This window comes from Salmo trutta, chromosome 7 (genome assembly GCF_901001165.1).
Source record: "Salmo trutta chromosome 7, fSalTru1.1, whole genome shotgun sequence".
NCBI lineage: Eukaryota > Metazoa > Chordata > Actinopteri > Salmoniformes > Salmonidae > Salmo > Salmo trutta.
In genome coordinates this window covers 18,042,924-18,063,392 of record NC_042963.1, presented here as the reverse complement: position 1 = coordinate 18,063,392, position 20,469 = coordinate 18,042,924, and the positions used below count along the sequence as shown (strand labels likewise).

General features: G+C 41.2%; 1 protein-coding gene across 2 annotated transcripts in view; it reads right to left on the bottom strand.

Moving 5' to 3' along the window:
* Positions 1–16,070, bottom strand: part of LOC115197042 (cadherin EGF LAG seven-pass G-type receptor 1) — an 83,201-nt gene extending 67,131 nt beyond the window's left edge. For both annotated transcript variants that reach the window (XM_029758174.1, XM_029758175.1), the window contains exon 1: positions 12,073–16,070. In XM_029758174.1, the coding sequence (XP_029614034.1) occupies positions 12,073–15,592 (3,520 nt within the window). In that variant the 5' untranslated portion in view covers positions 15,593–16,070. The remainder of the gene's footprint in view (positions 1–12,072) is intronic.
* Between the last annotated feature and the right edge of the window lie 4,399 nt (positions 16,071–20,469).

The window sequence follows — 20,469 nt, the reverse complement described above, 5'->3', positions numbered from 1 at the left end:
GAGAGGGAGAAGCGTTCATCAATGTAGTTTAAAGATGTGCGCTTAGAGTCGGGAAACAAGTTCAGGGAGTGAGTGTTTTAATAAATAAACGGAACATAATACAAAACAAGAAACTCAAACAGCACACAGACATGTAACAGAAAGAGAAACAATAACGCCTGGGGAAGGAACCAAAGGGAGTGACATATATAGGGAAGGTAATCAAGGATGTGATGGAGTCCAGGTGAGTGTCATAATACGCGTAACAATGGTGACAGGTGTGAGCCATAACGAGCAGCCTGGTGACCCGGAGAGGGAGCACACGTGACAGTAGAAGAGTCTAGCTAGTTACATTTTCAGATATTATATGTTTCAAATTTAGTCAGAAAGTTGTTTTCATTGCAAGTTAAAGCATACTGTTACCTAGCTAGCTAATGTTAGCTAGCTGGCTCTCTAGCTAACGCTATGTGTATGATCTGTGTAGTAATATTATTTGTATCTCAGAAATCGATTTGCATTGCTAGTTAAAGCCTAATGTTAGCTAGCTAGCTAACATTGAACCTAGTTGATTAAATTTAGTTACCTGCTGATTCAGTTACCGTTATTAGTTGGGATTATGTTTAAAAGACTCCACTATGCATTTCACTCTACCGTTTACACCTTCTGTATCCTGTGCATGTGACAAATAAACGTACATTTTATTTGATACAGTGTGTGTGAAGAACAACATAACCTGCACCAAATTAGGATATAAAGTTAGGCCAATGAGACCCTGTCCAAGTTCCAAAATCCTCCAGTAGAATGCTGTGCTTTTATTTTACTAGGCAAGTCAGTTTAGAACAAATTCTTATTTTCAATGACGACCTAGGAACATTGGGTTAACTGCTTTGTCCAGGGGCAGAACGACAGATTTGTACGTTGTCAGCTTGGGGATTCGATCTTGCAACCTTTCGGTTACTAGTCCAACGCTCGAACCACTAGGCTACGCTGCCGCCCCATTTTTTCACACTCACAACCGTAAGCTATTTTCTGTAACAAGCTCGCCATTAACTTGTAAATAATGATCTTGTTGTGAGTTTATTTTCCTGTAATAATGAATAAAAATGAGCTAGAGTTAAGACGTTGTAATCTATGATATGGTCATTTATTGAACTGGCTAGCCAGCTAACTTAACGTTAGCTAGCTAGCTAACAAGCTAGAAACTAACCAAAACATTGTTTAGAACGTTGTTTTAGTTGCCTGGTTTTCTATATTGACATATTTTTTATTCAATTTTTTTTACCCTCTTTTCTCCCAAATTTCATGGTATCCAATTGGTAGTTCCAGTCTTGTCCCATCACTGCTTGTCCCATCGTCCCATCGCTGTGACACAGCCTGGAATCAAACCAGGATCTGTAGTGACCGCTGCACCATTCGGGAGGCCCTAAATTAATTTTTTAAATGGATGGGTTTGTTGGTGTTAAAATACACCAGTTATGCTATTTTGGACCACTAGGCTGCTGATGTCATGCAGCCTGTCATTTTTGTGTTTATACTTTTTGATAACGACAAGTTTGATGTAGGACGACAATAGAATGTTCATGATGTCACTGCGACGACTGTCTACAGACATGTTGATAGATGTAGTATAAACCAGCATTTAGTCTTCTAATCTTTGGTTGTTTAGCGCATGGCCCCATGTGAATCTTTAAAGGGGATAGGGCTTAATTAAGAGGGTGTGAACGAAGCTCAATGGGTGTAGACAAAGAAGAGCTCTCCAGTAGGCGTACCAAAACATTCAAGGCACATTTTCTCAAAAGTGGGGTTACAAGTTTATTAACTTTCAAAGCAGAATCACTTTCCCATTGTTCCTCAACTGCAGTGTATGAATTACCATGAGTCTCTACTTTTATCCTATGTAAAACAAATATATGAAAACGGCTTAATTCATTGTTTTTGGAATGTTCAATTCTCCCAGTCTAGCTTTTATTTTGGTGATTGTTAGTTCTCAAAGATTATATTATTAAGAAATATACACTGAGTGACCAAAACATTAAGAACACCTTAATAATATTGAGTTGCATCCCCACTTTTGCACCTCAGAAAAGTCTCAATTCGTCGGGACATGGACTCAACAAGGTGTCAAAAGTGTTCCACAGGGATGCTGGCCCATGTTGACTTCAATGCTTCCCACAGTTGTGTCAAGATGGCTGGATGTCCTTTGGGTGGTGGACCATTCTTGATACACATGGGAAACTGTTGAGCGTGAAAAACCAAGCAGCGTTGAAGTTCTTGACACAAACCGGTGCGCCTATCACCAACTACCATACTCCGTTCAAAGTCACTTAAATCTTTTGTCTTGCACATTCACTCTCTGAATGGCACACACACACAATCCATGTCTCAGTTGTCTCAAGGATTAAAAATCCTTCTTTAACCTGCCTCCCCCCCTTCAACTGCTCTGATTGAAGTGGATTTAACAAGTGACATCAATAAGGGATCATAGATCACACCTGGATTATTTTGTACACTCAGTGTACAGTTCCATTATGTTTTCTACATTTATATCTGGGTTTAGTTGTTTTAGTTTTCACTTTAATCATTTTTCCATCCCAAAAATGTATAATAATAATTACACAGTTTGGATTTAGGCGACCCGAAAATGTGGTTTGCTGGCAGGATGTGTATACAAAACAAGACATGGAGACACTGTTCTCCACTTAGGCTAATGATCCCAGTGAGAATAAAATATGACAAAAGCACTAGGCAGCCAACATCACATTAAACAAATTCCAACATAGAATGACATACAGCATGACACCCACAAAATGAGGTAACCTCTGTGGCAACATCTGTTCATTCCAAACAGACATGCTTTTGTTGGCTAGTACATGTGCACCACCATTGTTCACATTACAGCGAGAGCATGACAAATTATGCGAATATGCAATTACCTGCTTTTCGTCAATGGCTCGCTTCAGGGATTGTCAATAAAGATCAAGGAAATCTTAAATCTCCACTGTAAACAAATGTTTCAACAGTGACACAGTCATGATTGTTCATTCTCTATGGCACATTTCCTTTGCCACTCCATGTGAAGTCAGAGAATAAATGTGTAGCTGACAGCTATCTTCTCAAGGTTTCGCCTGAGGTAACATTCTAACGTCCAATAACACCTTTTGTAGAGTGGACAAAATTAGCACAACCCAGTCTGAGTCCCTACTTGCTGGCTGAGTGGGCATCATGCATCCACAAGGCTATGTTATCAAACTCCACAGCAAGCTGAAAACAGTTCAATAACCACATTTTTTATGAGTACTCAGAGCCACTGCAAGAACCCTTGATGTTTCCCTTGCCTAAGGTCCTACAATCGCAACGCTCCCTTTCTCAAATCACATCGCAGGACAAAACATAATCACCATTAGTTTAAAAGTCAACATGAGGTTGTGTGAGGTTTGTCTCAGTCTGCAAAACAAACTCTGGAAAAATACATTTGTCTGGTTCACAAAATGCCACATCGCTGTCAAACCCACTTTTAGAAATGAAGGCCATTGGTTTGCATTAGGACCATGTCCTAAGCAGCAGAGCATGCTGTTGGTAATTTCCCCAAATTGAATTGGGGGGGGGCATTGGGTCTAACAGAGAGAGGTCCAGTGAACCCAGACACTAAGACCTGCCAAGTATTCTGGGCTAGGCATGGACGGCTAATCCAATTCTCATGGTTAGAGAAGCAATGCCCACAGATTCAAGATAACTAAGCCCACATTTTTGGAAGAGAACAGAGTACATGAGCAAAAAGAGGACAGAATTTTTTGTTTCTATATAGTAGTAGCAGGACTTGCACTAATGGAGAAACAGATCTCTGATGAAAGGGAAAGATAGTGACTATGTATGTTTGTGAGAAAGAAATAAAGGCACGTCTGTGTGTGTGTGTGTGTGTGTGAGTACTGATACTCTATCCAGACACTCAAATTAACCCAAGAGTGGGCGAGTTGCAGCATGCTCTGATCTTAGACTGGAGTGCGTATGAGATGCACTAGGAATCATAAATTACGCACATTTCTTCCTGTAACATAGCCCTAATCAATCATTGTTTCATAACAAAGATGTAAGCCAGAGTGTGTAGGGAGCATGCCTACAATGTAGGCCTCAAAGGAACGTCTGGTTAGCTGAAAAGAGTTCACAGATTTTCTCTACATTGCTATTACTTGTTTATGCTGGTTTTAAAGAGGAACTGCACCCGCTGATTTGGCCTCTTTTTTTGGCATGCTCCTCAAGAAATGCTGGCAGCCATTACAGAAGCCAAATGTGAGTTGGCTTAGGGGTGTGGTTTGATGTGGGTGTTTCTTGGGTGTGCCCTTGTTTTATTGTCACATGCACCAAATAGGTGCAGGGAAATGTGTTGTTATTACAGGGTTTTAATAACTTTCAAATATAGTAACAGGTCCATGTAGAATAAACAACCCTTTCCATAATACCACAGAAGCAGTGTTCTACTAATATAACAATGTGCACCTTTCATCTTTCATTGTCATTCCCAGCCGATACGGATACGGTCTAGTGGTAATGTGGCTACCTTGGAAACGTCAGAGTGGTCATACCTTCCTGTGTGGTGTCCCATAAACAACAGGAGTTCCCTGATCCTGGTGCAGAATACACAGGGTTTCTACCTCCCCATATTGACTGATACCTGATCCTGGTCCAGAATACACAGGGTTTCTACCTCCCCATATTGACTGATACCTGATCCTGGTCCAGAATACACAGGGTTTCTACCTCCCCATATTGACTGATACCTGATCCTGGTGCAGAATACACAGGGTTTCTACCTCCCCATATTGACTGATACCTGATCCTGGTCCAGAATACACAGGGTTTCTCCCTCCCCATATTGACTGATACCATTCAATTATATAATAAAAAAAAGACAATACAAGTAAAAGTTGTGTCTAGTGAAACTTTTATACCAAATCTCTCTTCATTCAGAGACATCAGTAACAAGCCCGTCTGTCAGTCTGGACTTCATCACATCATCTTGCAAGTCTCCATGTGCTATCTCCATACATGTTTCTGTGAACACATTCACACATAGTCACTGTTCTATTACCAATGGCAGTTCAGATAGGTAATATCTGACATACAAACAGGTACTATGTTGAAGTTCGAACAGGTCAGATCAAACCTAGCCAATTATGTTCTCCCTATCAAACGCCTGAGGCTGCCGTCTGGCAAAAGCATCTCCAGTCCATCTGTAGAAATAGGCAGAATTGAGGCAGAGTTCAGTGGCACATGGAATGAAAAGGGTGTTGCTATTACTAGACATTGGTGCTGTATTGTATTATTAGTGATCACCTTATTGTGGATGTGTTGAGTGGTTGTGTTGAGCGCCAGATCTCTCTGCATCTCATGCATCTGTGAACACATGCACACAGTCACTGTTCTATTACCTATGTGAGTTAGGGATAGGTGATATCTGACACACAAATATATATTACGATGAAGTTTGTTCTCCATATCGACGCCCGTTGGTGAACAGGCAAGAGGTGAGGCTGGGGTGAGGTGTTTGCCAGCACCCCATTGATGGGCATGGCAGCGTAGATCAGTCCCTGGCCCTTCATCAAAGATACTGTTCGGTCACACACGCACGCACGCACGCATGCACACACACACACACACAAACACACACACACACACAGAGAGCACTGATTACATTATTAATGATGGTGGTTATGGTTAGCCTGGTGGAAACAATCTGATTCCTGCGATCACCTTTCTATTTCACTTCAGTTATCATAAAATGTAAAGTGAAATAGAATGGTGAAGACAGCAATCAAGTTGGTTCCACCACACTAGGTTATGCTCTGGACATTATATGCATCTAAGTAGAAAATAAGCAACAAATAATGTCAGTTTAAATAAATTATGTTTCACAATTGGATTATCAAACGTATCAAAGTAATGAAGTGGGTTACCTTCTGTATTTGTACAAATGATGAGCCTGTGAAAGCTGCTGCTGCTGACAGGTGAATGTTGCTGGCCGGATACTTGCCAACATTCATAGGAATGCTCACAGCGAGGTCATGTCTATATGATGCTGATGAGGGCCCACTTGCTGGTCTTTTTTCGATGCTGCATGTTCGGCTGCAAACTGGACATCTCTCGAACAACTGCAGCAGGCAATCAATCTTATGACGTGGTGTTGACTGAGAGAGCCTGTAACACGGTGATATAATTGACAGCCAAGTGGCGAATTGTATTTTGTTCTAAAGAAAGGACAAAGCTTTTTGCTAATGCACTTCACAACCAAAATGAAAACTAGTTGTATTTGTTTGGCTGGGGAATTAGCTTACTAGTTTATCAAGCCAGGTATTTTTTTAATAGTACTTCTCACATAACACACATTACCTGTCGTTGTTGATGAAGCGATCTGTGTCATCAGGGCAGTAACTCGGTTACTATCAGAGGCTTCATGATGGCGTGTCCTTTTCATAGGATTCGAGGGAGACTGGCAACAACGGAGGAGGTGTCATAAGGGTACTTGTGTCACATGACACACTTTTTTTTGAGGTTTGACAAGCTGTGAAAATAGCAAGTGAACAGTGAATTAAATTATTTTTGGAGATTGCTAAACCATTCAAATCACATTGCTGGACATGTTATGATACTAGTACTGAGCAATTAACGGAGTTGTAGCTTTCAACAGGCCAATATTCTACATAGTTTAGCGCAGAAAACGTGGTAATTAACTACAATGACGATAATCCATTGTGTGCCCACCTACTTGACTGGTCTGTGTGGAGCACTGAGACCCACAGAGATTGATAGAACAGAGAACGTGCAATCAAGAGGGATAGAAAGCAGTTGCTTCGCAAAGTATGTCTACCTGAAATACATGATCTAAGTGATTGATTGTTGGTATTCAGCAGTCATAAAACTATCCCTTATTTACTTTGAAGAACTACTAAAATTGTGATTTTGTCAGATGGCAAAGGCAGCAGCTCTATAGAGATGATATGATGACTTGGAATGAAACAATAAAGTCATCAAATTAAACAAATATTTAAGTAATGTGCAATATGAATAAATGATGGTTAGTAAGTGATTTGCAGTAATGGGCAGTCACTACCATTAATAGTTTTGTACTTATTAATTATTAATTGTTTTATTCTGTGTTGTTACAGCATTCAACCCACATAATGCATACTGCATTTCATGTCAACATTTCATGCTAATTTTTTTTTACAATCGAACCGAAATGACCTCAAAAAGCACTAATCGCTCAGCACTATATGATACCCACCTTCGCTCCTTCTGGAAGGTCCCGGCATCTGTTCATGACCAGGGGATCAGTCTGGTACCCAGATTAGATTAAGGCCGGTGACGCCGTTACAGTATGCAACCAACTGTCATATGTTTTGCTATGGCCCTGGGTTGGTTTGTTACTGCTAGTTAGTACACTGTTGTAGTCAGACATAAGTTAGATGGTACCACCATAGTTGCATCCAATACTTATTTGTGCCCTAGACATGGGTTGCACTTCAGAGGCTAATGTGACTGTTGTCTAAATTACACTAATTTAGAGTGGCATGGAAATATGATGACATGCTAAAGTAGGCAAATAATTAGTAGGAAACAACTTTGCCATGTGTGACCGACGAGCTCGATCTTATGTAGTGTTTTTACATTGGATAAAAGTAGAAACTCCGAGCTACAAAATGGTATATCATACACTACAGTTGAGGAACAATGGGAAAGTAATTCTGCGTGGAAAGTTGATAAAGTTGTAACCTCACTTTTGAGAAAATTTCCCTTGAATGTTTTGGTAAACCTACCGGAGAGCTTTTATTTTTCTACACCCTTTCAGCATTGTTCACACCTTCTTAAGCCTTAGTCCCACCCATCTCTTTAAATATTCACATGAGGCGATATCAAGACTAAAGGGTGGTTTATACTATGTCTATCGACAGTTGTCGCAGTGATATCATGAACATTCTATTGTCGTTTGACATCAAACTTGTCGTTGTCGTTATGAAAAAGTTTAAACACAAAAACGACAGGCTGCATGACATCAGCAGCCTGGTAGTCCAAAATAGCATAACTAGTGTATTTTAACACCTGTTTAAAAATGAAATTATATGTAAATCTAGTAAACCAGGCAACTAAAAGCAACTTTATAAACAATATTTTGGTTAGTTTATAGCTTGTTAGCAAGCTAATGTTAAGTTAGCTGGCTAGCCAGTGCATAATATCATAATATAGCTGACAACAAATTCACTTTACCTCATTTGTCTTCATTATTACAGGAAAATAAACTCACAACTAGATCATTATTAAAAAGATAATGGCGAGCCAATTACAGCAAATAGCTCACGGTTGTGAGTGTGACGAAATAAAAGCAGGGCATTCTACCGGAGAATTTTAGAACTTGGACTCTGTCTCGTTGGCCTAATATTATATCCTAATTTGACTTTAGTGCATGTTCTTCACATTATCGTCTCTGATAAACACATACTATATCAAATAAAATCAAAGTTGTCACAAGGATACAGAAGGTGTAGTGAAATGGTTACTTGCATAGTGGAGTCTTGTTTAGACATGTAGCTAGCTCAACAATTATCATAACTCATAACGTTACTACTACGCATGAATCTGCAGGTAGCTAACCAACCAAGTTCAATGTTAGCTAGCTAGTTAACATTAGGCTATAACTAGTAATGCAAATGGCTCAAATATGAATAATATTACTACACAGATCATACAAGTAACGTTAGTTGACGAGTCATCCAGCTAACGTTAGCTAGCTAGCTAGCTAAAAGTATGCTTTAACGTGAAATGAAAACTACTTTCTGACTAAATTAGAAATGTATAATATCTGAAAATGTAGCTAGCTAGACTCTCTTACCCGTATATATGGATGGACGCTTCTCCCTCTCTTGTCACAGATCCCATGGTTGCCCTTAGTTTGAAGATGTAATCCGGAGACATGTGTTTTATACAACAGCCTTCTGTGTGTTCTCTTTTTCGAATCTTTCAAAAAAGCAGCGTTATAAAGGAATACCTACACATACTGACCAGCTCATGTTATAGACAGAAGCGAGCTACATGGCAGACCAATCCGAACTCATCTTTAAGCATGTCCAGCCCATCCATTATCTCAGCCAATCATGGCTAGCGGTAAGGTTCCTATCTTTTTCTGTGGTTAAACCAACTAGGCTCATAATTTAACAATGTTATTCATATTTACAGATGGCATATGAAAGTTCATTTCTGCCATAAAACGCATTTTGCTAAAAAAAAAGTTGACATTGAATTGGCTCTCCTGTGAAATAGTGATGTGCCACATACACCTAGTTTCCTGAAACGAGTCACATATTATGATGTTGTCAATTGACTTTGGAGAGATGGCAATTACTGTTATTAGCAATGTGAGTAAAAAATAGCTAGCAATGCTAACGTTAGCTAACTAAAATATGGTGGTCCCCTCAATCTTAGTTACCTGGCTAAAGTTGTACTGCATCTACAGTTAATCTGGCGACATCACAATTATGAAAAAAGTTTTTCCTATAAATGATTTGCATTCTTTTGAAATGTTCTCGTGTTTCTTAGACTAAGTTGTATTGAGGTAGGCTAACGTTAGCCAGCCATCTAGCTAGTTAGGGTAACTAGCATCTGCTATGCTAGCAATAACGATTATCAAAACATACATAACCTGATACATAACCAGCAGTCTATGATCTAGTTAGCGGTATACTCACCAACGAACTCCAACCACCCAGTCCTTTGGCAGGGCATGCAAACCAGATGGCTGTGCATCCTGCTGGAAGCATGCATGGTCAATCCTTATAGGTCTTTTCAGTCTAAAACGTCCGTGATCCTTTAAATGCGTTGGGGGCGATGAAACAGCAGAACCCCATTCAATGGTTTTTAGGGGTAGTCACTCTAATGTGCTTCAACGCCCTTCAACGCCTTATCATAAAATAGTTTAATTAACTTTTAGGTTTGCTTTTTAAAACAGAATTGTGGTACAAGCAGTGATGTGTATTCATGGATGCCAAGGGAAGCCAGGCTTCACCAAAAAATGTTTTTTGAAATTATATATGAAAACATACAATTATTTATCTTCTGTCTCTCTGTGTTTCAGAATTTTCCTTCAATTCACAAGAAGCTGAAAGTATGTCACAGGAGAAAGCATCAGAGTGAGCCAAACACTGCCCCTATGTCTCTCTACATGTAGGCCATCTATCTGATGCTGTATGGTCCAAACGAGTATGACATTGTTACCGCCCGTAGCATTACAGGTGAGGGAAGACAGCGAGCATCTGGCCTCCCTTGACAAAATAAGTATACAAAAATTCCAATCAGCGTTGACCTAAACTGAGAGAGCTGAACTGTGAATGGTCCTGGCTCATGAAAAAAAAGTGTCAAGGGAAGCCAGCTTGGATTTGGTGTCACTCCTATCAAATCCCATTGAGAGCATACGTAATTGACAGAAAAACTGAAATTGTTGCATCTTGTTGTGCTGTTGTCCTCTGGTGGCTAGCTACCCAGTTAGCTAAAATTGGCCCTTTCCTAAATTAGCCATGGATGGAGATATGGATTTTGACTTGTGGTTTTACTTTATTCTCCGTACTGGCCAATGACTATAACGGCGATTCTGATCCAACCATTAATTCATACATTGTTGTGCCCCTGGCCAGAGAGGATGGAAGTTCAATATGTACTTAGATGTAGAAGGCTAATGTTAACTAGCTAACGTTTCCCATGAATGGAAGTTTGCCTAGCGAGCAAGAATTTTAGCCAGGTAGCCTAGGTCAACAAAAAATAAAAGCGTGTATTATATAATAGAGTGATAGACTGTTTCGTCAACATGAAAGAGAGGAGGATGTCATTGCCGTTTCTCTACAAGTAGAGTGAATGAACATGTTTTTCCTCTTGCACAAATGCACACGCACACACTCACACAGAAATCAGAACCACGGACAGCCACATCATATTTAGCTTGTTTTGATAGGGCTAAATAGTTGTTGGTAATTTTTAGTTGTCACTGTATTAGACCAAGCAGAGGTGATTTGATGAATTTAAAATGTGGAAGTTGAAATGAGGCTGGAATAGTGGAGGCAGTTCTTGTTTACTTTGTGACTGGTGGTAACTCGGCCTTTAGGCCTATACTGTATAGAACGGTCGCAAGGCATATGAATTAACAGGTTATAGAGCAAACAACAAATTATAACAACACATAGGCTTGGCTTCCCCAGTGATTTTACACATGCACTGCTACCGGTAACAAGTGCCTCAACTTTGAAAGAGTCCCATCTTAGTTCTTCAGATTGCAAATGTACCAATACAACAAGCTCAAGTAATAAATAGCATGGGGCTCTCTGGGAAAACAATAAACAAGTTTCCAAAATTGAAAATAAATGACCAAATGAATAACAAAAACTAGTGTCAACTACTTCAGGAAAACCATTTCTCTAGAAGACACGCAAACAATGTCACAAGATATGAAATAGCATGAGATCAAAGAGCACAGTGCCTGAGGATGGTCTTTGGACAACTTCATGCAATGCCATTGTATTTCTGCTACAAGCACAGCAGAGAGCACTGATGTTGAATACTTCAAGTCAAGCTATATGGTTAGAGTTGAACGAGAATACAGACAGAACCCAGCTAAGCCTGGTCTCATCTTGGGTATGTTGCTGTGCCTCCGCTTTTGGACAGAGGTGTTACAAAGAGTAGGGGTGCAAATCACATCAAAGGGAACAAAGGGGGGTAGTTGTCATGGCAACAATGCTGTTGGATAACATTTTGTGGATCTTTTAGTAGACAGCCAGCCAGTAATGGGCAATGTGGTGATTTAGGCGCAAACATCAGTCTTACCGTAATAGACATGCAACAGACTCCCTTTTCTAAGTAGAGACAAGTACCAGCAATAAAACTGATTTACAACTAGCACAATTAGTAGAGGTCTCATTGCAAGACAACAGCAACAACATCAAACGCATAGAAGAATGAAGAGAGGAGGTGGAAAGGACAAACTAAATATTAAAATATTTGCCATGCATATGGAGGTGCATATAAAAGGCTATTGCATTCCAATTAACACAGTTTCATTACCTGTGACTGATATCTTCATGGTGGCCTCAAGGGGCCGGTTGTTGTCCAGGTCTCTGCTCAGCCTCAAGTCCCCTGTGTCCTGGTTCAGGATGAGTAGACTCAGCTCGTTGCCTTCCACAAAACTGTAGCGGAGTTTATCTGACACATCTGGGTCCTGGGCTGGAACCTTCCCGATCACCCCAGCCGGAAAGCTGTTGGACCTGTTGGTGATGTAGTTGTTGAAGATGATCTCAAAGTCACGTAGGACAGGGGAATTGTCATTGACATCCAGCAGGCGGATGTGCACGATGGCGCGGCTGACTAACGGTGCAGAGGTCGCCTGGACGACGATTGTGTACTCCATCTTCGACTCGTAGTCTAAATCAGTAAGGGCGATAAGATCCCCATTGAAGATGTCTAATTGGAAGACCTCTGGGACGTTTCCTTCCACTATTTGGAACAGGATCTGCGCGTTTGTTCCCTCGTCGGGATCTGTAGCGGTAATGCGGGCTACGACAGAACCCACAGGACTGTTCTCCACTACACAGACATACAGTTCGTCCTTTTCAAACACAGGAGCATTGTCGTTGATGTCCAGGATGGACACATGGATGTTCACGGCTGCCTTAAGAGGCGGAACCCCCTTATCCACAGCAAAGGCCTTCAGGTTGTACACAGGCACATTCTCCCTGTCCAGTTTCCTGGCTGTTCTAATGATGCCAGAGTACGGCTCAATTATGAAGTCCCCCTCTCCATCATCCCCACCCTGAAAGGTGTAACTAAGCCTCCCATTAGACCCGGAGTCCCTGTCAGAGGCAGAAATCTGGAGGACGCTGGTGTACACAGCTGCGTCCTCAAACACGGTCCCCTGGTATATGTCCCTGAGGAACTGTGGCGCGTTATCGTTAGCATCCAGAATGATGATCTCCACATATGTGGTGTCAGATTTCTGAGGGATGCCATTGTCGCAGGCAATGATAGCCAGCGTGTAGGACGCCTGATCCTCATAGTCGATTTCTATCTGCGTGGTTATGCTGCCTGTGTCAGGGTTGATCTTGAACTGTGGCACGTTATCCTCCATGACGTAGCTGATGCGGGCGTTCTCTCCTGTGTCCTCATCTGTGGCACTGATTACCACCACGGTGGAGCCCACTGGTTGGTCTTCGCTGATCATCACCTGGTAGTTGGCACTCTGGAACACGGGCCGGTGGGTGTTGGCATCAGTGACGTTGATAAAGACCTGCGCTGTGTCGTAGCGTGTGCCATCTGAGGCGGTCACTGTCAGGACATACTGGCGCTCCTGTTTGTAGTCCAGCGGCAGTGCCAGGGTGATAACTCCCCCAGCAGTCTGACTGGTGATGGCGAACCTGTTCCGCGTATTGCCGCTGGAGATCTGGTATGTTACCACACTGTTGGCGTCCCGATCTATGGCAGAGAGTGCTAGCACACTGGTACCCACCACAGCATCCTCATTAATTTTAAGTCTATACAATTTCTGAGTGAAAGTGGGGACATTGTCGTTCACGTCAAGCACCGTCACACTGACGCTGGCCGAGGAAGACATGGCAGGAACCCCATGATCCACTGCTTCTACGCCAAAAGTGTAAAAGTCAGTGGTCTCCCTGTCCAGCTCTACACTGACTGTAATCCACCCAGTGCTGTTGTTAATGGTGAAGGGGAAGCCTGGAGCCATGTCTGTTAGTCTGTACTCCAAATGAGAGTTGTCACCGGAGTCTGCATCAATAGCCTGAATATGGATCACAGAATAACCAATAGCCACATTTTCCAATACTGTGGCTTGAAAGGGTGTGCTAACAAACATAGGGGCGTTATCGTTGACATCCACAACTTGTACCACAACCATCCCTGTGCCATTAATCAGAGGTGGTCTTCCCCCATCCTGTGCCTTTATTCTCAAATTGTATTCCCTGATTATCTCATAATCTAGGGGGTTGATTATTTCAATGTCACCTGTAGGGGAATGGATGTAGAACTGGCCCTTCACGTTGCCACTGACGATGCTGTAGTGGACTTTTGCATTGTTGCCCTCGTCTTTGTCTGTGGCCTTCACCTGGGCCACTTTGGTGTTCACTGCCACGCTCTCAAGCACCTGGATTACATACCTTTTCTCACTGAACTGGGGGTAGTTATCGTTCTCATCCTCCACAGAGATATACACTGTAGCCGTGGCACTGCGGGGGCCTGGGTCTTTACCCTGGTCATTAGCCTCCACTATCAGCAGATACTGGGTCAAGGTTTCTCTGTCAGGCCGAACCCTAATCTTGACTAGTCCATTTCTAGGGTCGATTTCAAAACCAGCGTTATCTTCTTCCTCATTCACAATCTTATAGATCATGTTGGCATTTGATGGGGCATCCCCATCTGTGGCCCTTATAGTCAACACTTCAAAGCCTACCTCAACGTTCTCCCTAATGCTGACCCTGTACTCTGTCTGCTCAAACACAGGCCCATGATCATTAGTGTCACTAATAGTGACGGTGAGGTAAGCAGTGGCCGACCTTTTAGGGATGCCATTGTCTGTAGCAATAACTTTGAATACATGTGTATCCTTGACCTCCCTGTCTAAAGGCTGCAAAGTTGTGATGCTGCCGGTCTGCAAGTTGATTTGGAAATAATTATTGGATCTGCTATCGAACAGAGCTTCCATATCATATTCAACCTCACCAGCATCTCCATTGTCGGTATCCAGTGCTTTGAGCGTAATTACGCGAGTTCCCGCGGGTTCGTTCTCCGGGACAGACACCTGATAGTTGGGCAGTTGAAACTGGGGAGCGGTATTCACATTTCTTTTTTTACGTTTGGTCAATGAATCCAGTCTCCCCAAATCCCCGTCTATAAACATGGCATGACTATGTAGAGAATTAAATCGCAATTTTACACGGACAGTGGTGTAATTCCAAAGATTTTGCACCCTGCAGAGTAAATCCAACTCGTTCCGCTCATTGTATTGCAGACAGTTTGGAGAAAAACTCCCGTTATCAAACACGGCTTTCCAGTTCCCTCCCTTACATGATGAACGATAAGAGTGAGGTTGTCGAGTAAATAATGGTAAATGTTCATAAATGTTCAAAAGCAAAATACTGGTAGAGACGCATGGCGATGTCCCTACCTTTGAGAGAACGTTCATGTAAATCTCGGGCTTACCTTCGGCGCTCTTACTCCTATATTTAATTAAACAATTTTGCCCATGCACAAAAGTATTAAAGTTAATTAAAATAAAGTTTTCCGAGGTAATTGATTGGATCTGAATGTAAAGCGGCGCTGGGTTCTTCGGCAACTTCGCACAATTCACTTTTCCTGAGAAATATACAATTCCGTGTTGTCTTTCAATATTGAAAATGTGTCTCACGTATTTAGGAGTTAAAGTCCTGTCTATTTGATAGATCCAACCCCGTCCAAGAGATACATTTCCGAGCACTACTCCAGGCTGAAAATGATCAGAAACGTGTACATCAAAAAAAGCAAATACTGGAATGTGTGATAGAAAACATATCCATAGCCAAATAATTTGTAATTCCATGTTTTAAAACGCATGGCATCCACCAAATTGGTCAAGAACACCTATAAAGTCCACTGAAGTTTTTCTCGGGTGCTCGCTGTCCTGTCCCGTTCCATGATTAGTTAAAATGTTGCGGAGTGCAGTGCAGCGTGCACATGGAATAGTTCAAAGTGGTCTCGCTCTTTCATTGCACTTTCTCAGATAGCAACCCTTCTCCCCGGGGATTGTGTGTCAGTCAAATGCAGATTCCCAAATCTCAGCAGCTGACCACAATGTTCCATGAAGTGATTCGCCTAATGATCTTCAAACACCTCTTATTTGTCTATTGTTTTTGGGGCGACTCAGACTTAGGTTTGCCAATTACATTAACATTTAAGCCTGTCCTCATTGTATCAAAATCCCCACAAAATCCTCAGAAAATGTAAACTTAATTAAATGCTGTCACCTAGTGGACAAACTTAACTATAGGAAGTATCTAGAATCATGTGGCCTAAGTATCTATCCACTCCAAATGAACTAACTTTATACATTATCATTTGATATAACTTCATTCTTGGTGCAGACAAGTAGATAGATCACAAGTATTTATCATAAGATGCTCTACCAAATATACAAGGATACTTTAATATCTCACATTTGACAGAGCACATTAATTAAAATGTTCAATAAACTTATACAAAGTATTTGGTAAATGTACAAGTGTATAATACCTTATGAGAGCATGAGAAAAATGACTGTGTGTGTGTATGTCTGTTGGCAGGAGATGTTCTTCAGTTGAGGTCAAACTTCTGGGTGTCGAGACAATAGTGGACTAGACCTTCTCTGATAGCAGTGAGCAGACAGGTCAACTCTCTGGCCCTTTTACCAGACCAGCATTACATTTACAAGACTCAGCATTACAATAACTTAAATTAAGAACATTTATTTCAACATTTTAAATAACCACAGAAGCAGCAAGATGGCAGCAAACAAAAATAAAAGGTACAGTACCATTCGTTTATATAAATCAGATTGGTTTCTTGCATAGTATTTATATTAACTGTCTTGATTTAAATCACTATCATCAACAACTAGTTGTATCCTTATACATGCCACTAGTGTGTGGTATAGGCACAAGAGACAGCAGGAAGGCTAGTTGAATCAATGTACAGAAAATATTAAAGTGCAGCTCTATAATGATATTATTGAAAAGGATAAATTAATCAGGAGTGCATCCTTTAAGGCATTTTTCTTCTTGTCTTCCAGACTCCATTTGATCAGGGGACAGCTCAGGTCAATCAACTGTAAGCAGAAAAAAAGATACATAAAATGACCTGTAATCAGTGTGGTCATTTCGATCCTGACAACATAGCCACTGAACAGTATTGAATTCACATACCAGTTGATGCAAGCCATTTGCATTCATATACCATTTTCAAACCTGTATGTAACAATCTAAAAATTATCATATTATTTCATGCTTTCCTTCACTCTGCGGTCCAACTCATCCCAATTGGGTTGAGGTCGGGTGATTGTGGAGGCCAGGTCATCTGATGCAGCACTCCATCACTCTCCTTCTTGGTCGAATAGCCCTTACACAGCCTGAAGGTGTGTTGGGTCATTGTCCTGTTGAAAAACAAATGATAGTCCCACTAAGCCCAAACCAGATGGGATGGTGTATCGCTGCAAAATGCCATGCTGGTTAAGTGTGCCTTGAATGCGGAGATCATCCATTCACCCACTCTGTGTCTCAAAGACAGTGGTTAGAATCAAAAATCTCAAATTTGGACTCATCAGACCAAAGGACATGTTTCCACCGGTCTAATGTCCATTGCTGGTGTTTCTTGGCCCAAACAAGTCTCTTCTTATTGGTGTCCTTTAGTAGTGTTTTTTTTTCTTCAGCAATTTGACCATGAAGGCCTGATTCATGCAGTCTCCTCTGAACAGTTGATGTTCAGATGCATCTGTTGCTCTGTGAAGCATTTATTTGGGCTGCAATTTCTGAGGCTGGTAACTCTAATGAACTTATCCTCTGCAGCAGAGATAACTCTGGGTCTTGCTTTCCTGCGTCGGTCCTCATGAGAGCCAGTTTCATCATAACGCTCAATGGATTTTGTGACTGCACTTGAAGAAACTTTCAAAGTTCTTGAAATTTTCCAAATTGACTGACCTCTTTTTTTTATTAAACCTTTATTTAACTAGGCAAGTCAGTTAAGAACAAATTATTATTTACATTGATGGCCTACCCCATGTCTTAAAGTAATGATGGACTGTCTTCTCATTCCTTATTTGAGCTGTTCTTGCCATAATATGGACTTGGTCAATTTCTATATAAGGCTATCTTCTGTATACCAACCGTACCTTGTCACAACACAACTAATTGACTCAAACGCATTAAGGAAAGAAATTCCACAAATGAACTTTTAACAAGGTACACCTGTTAATTGAAATGCATTCCAGGTGACTACCTCATGAAGCTGGTGGAGAAAATGCCAAGAGTATGCAAAGCTTTCATCAAGGCAAAAGGTGGCTACTTTGAAGAATCGCAAATATAAATATATTTTGATTTGTTTAGCACTGTTTGGTTACTACATGATTCCAGAAAATATAAAAAATTAAGAAAAACCCTGGAATGAGTAGGTGTGCCCAAACTTTTGACTGGTACTGTATATGTATATTTTTTCATCCAGTCGGATAAACACTCCAAACTGCCTACCCGACCGCTTGGTCCTAAAGCACACCGTTGCCTTGTTTTGTTTCACATTCCAATTATTAAACCCACATTCCAATGATAAAACTGGGAGGGGGGGGGGGTGCAATTTCTGAATGTGGGGGGGGGGGGGGGACATGTCCCCAGTGAAAGTTGAGCCCCTGAGTGAAGGGTACTTTTAGTTATGTGAATTGTAAGAAAATTGTAGTTGAGAGACTCATCAAGACAATCAATTAATTAAGACAAGAAAATTACCTCAATGTCTTCGTCAGTGAGGGCATCAATGCCGAGGTGGTGTTGGAGAGCAAGTGTTCTGGAAAATACCAAGTAATAAAGTGCATTATTTTTTAATTGATCAAACGTTGTATTCCAATTGCAAAATTATGCATCAACAATGAGATGGACTCCCAATGACATACCTGTCATATGTAATCTTCGTCACGCATACTCTGCCAGAGACGTAGCATGGTATCGAAGAAGATGCCTGTCACAGCTGTCTTCGGAAGAAGTGGACCAAAATGCAGTGGAGTTAGTGTTCATCATATTTAATAAAGCAACAGAGAACACTATACAAAACAAACTGAGAAAACCGACAGCCAACAGTCCTGTCAGGTGCAAACACACTAAACAAGAAACAATTACCCACAACCCCAAAGAAAAAAACGCACTACTATATAGGACTCCCAATCAAAGGCAACTCAACACACCTGCCTTCAATTGGGAGTCCAACCGCAATTAACAAAACATAGAAAAACAAAAACTCTGCCACGTCCTGACCAAAACTAATACAATTACACCCTCTGCTGGTCAGGACGTGACAATGCCACAATGCTGACTAATCGAGTTCCTGTCTCCACCACAAGGTCGTGAACCTCGAGTTCTGCCATCTGTAATCCATAAGAAACAATATGATTGAGTTGAACATCTTCATTCAGACCCTTTGTTCAGAACCTGGAACACACAGGTTGCGTATTTAAATAAGGCGACGACTTACGGAGCAGACAAAGACTCCAGTTGTCACAATACAGGATTTTGTTATGTTGCCCTTTACACTCGTACCCGGAAACTTTTGCAAATGTTTTGTTGTCTGTCATTTTTTTGGTCTTATGTTGCACTTACCTCATATTTTCCAGGAATATTCTTATCATGTTACTGATTGTATCCAGAGTATTTTCAGATTCTGTTAATATTTCTGCTTCTGCTATTGTTTTGTCATAACCTTTGGTCTAATAATTTCCCCATAATCTCCAAACCATTACCTTTCAATTATTACCATGGTTGTGCCTATGCAGTTTATATTTCTTCTGTAGGAAACATTTCAATTTAGCCCTATCCATATAGGCCAATTCCCAGGAGGGTAAAAGGTTAATATACCACAACCATGACTTCCCATGTGTTTTGGAATTGAAGTATGGAGAGGGGTGAGGTACCCCAGCAAGTCTAGACCCTCTGACCCGATGCCTTGGCAAGAGCCTTTTGACTCGTACACTCTGATCTGCTTGGACGCACCATCAAAGACCTGTCAAATATATTAAATACATGCATATCTCATGAGACCTCATGACATGACATGGACATTAGTCTTAGGTCTTCAACATGTCACATATATCATTAACTGGACATGCACCTAAAGTATGTAATGGTCCCCTTTCTCAGGATCAGCTCCCACACACCAAGGAAGAAGGACCTTGCTGTTTGTTTAAACATCCTGTTTGGGTTTAGAGTTGATAAGGATTTAAATACCTTTGCAAATAAATTACAAAATCTGAATCAGAAAAGGGCAGTCATTTCAAAAGGTGGTAAAGTAATTCAGTTAAATTAATCTGCAATTCATACCTTCAGGAAGGGAAGCAACTTTCACTGGGAATGGGGGGACATCTCCACTCCACATTCTGAAATTGCATTTATGTCCCCCCCTAGTTTTAAAAACAAAACGCAGCAAGGGTGTGCATTAGGACCATGCGGACGCCGCTGAGCGGTCGGGTAGGCTGTTTGGAGTGTTTATCAGACTGGATTTAGGACCGCGAGGACACCACAGAGTGGGCTGACAGGCTGTGTGAAGGCAAAGCTTCTGGAAGGCTGGCTGGACCAGCACGGGAGAGTTGAGCATAGTTCAGTGTGCACTGGCTACTCTTTAGTTGACTGATGTAGCTGGCAAGGTAACTTCTGTTTGTATGGAAATGTTTTGTAGACTTTGTTTTATCACGTT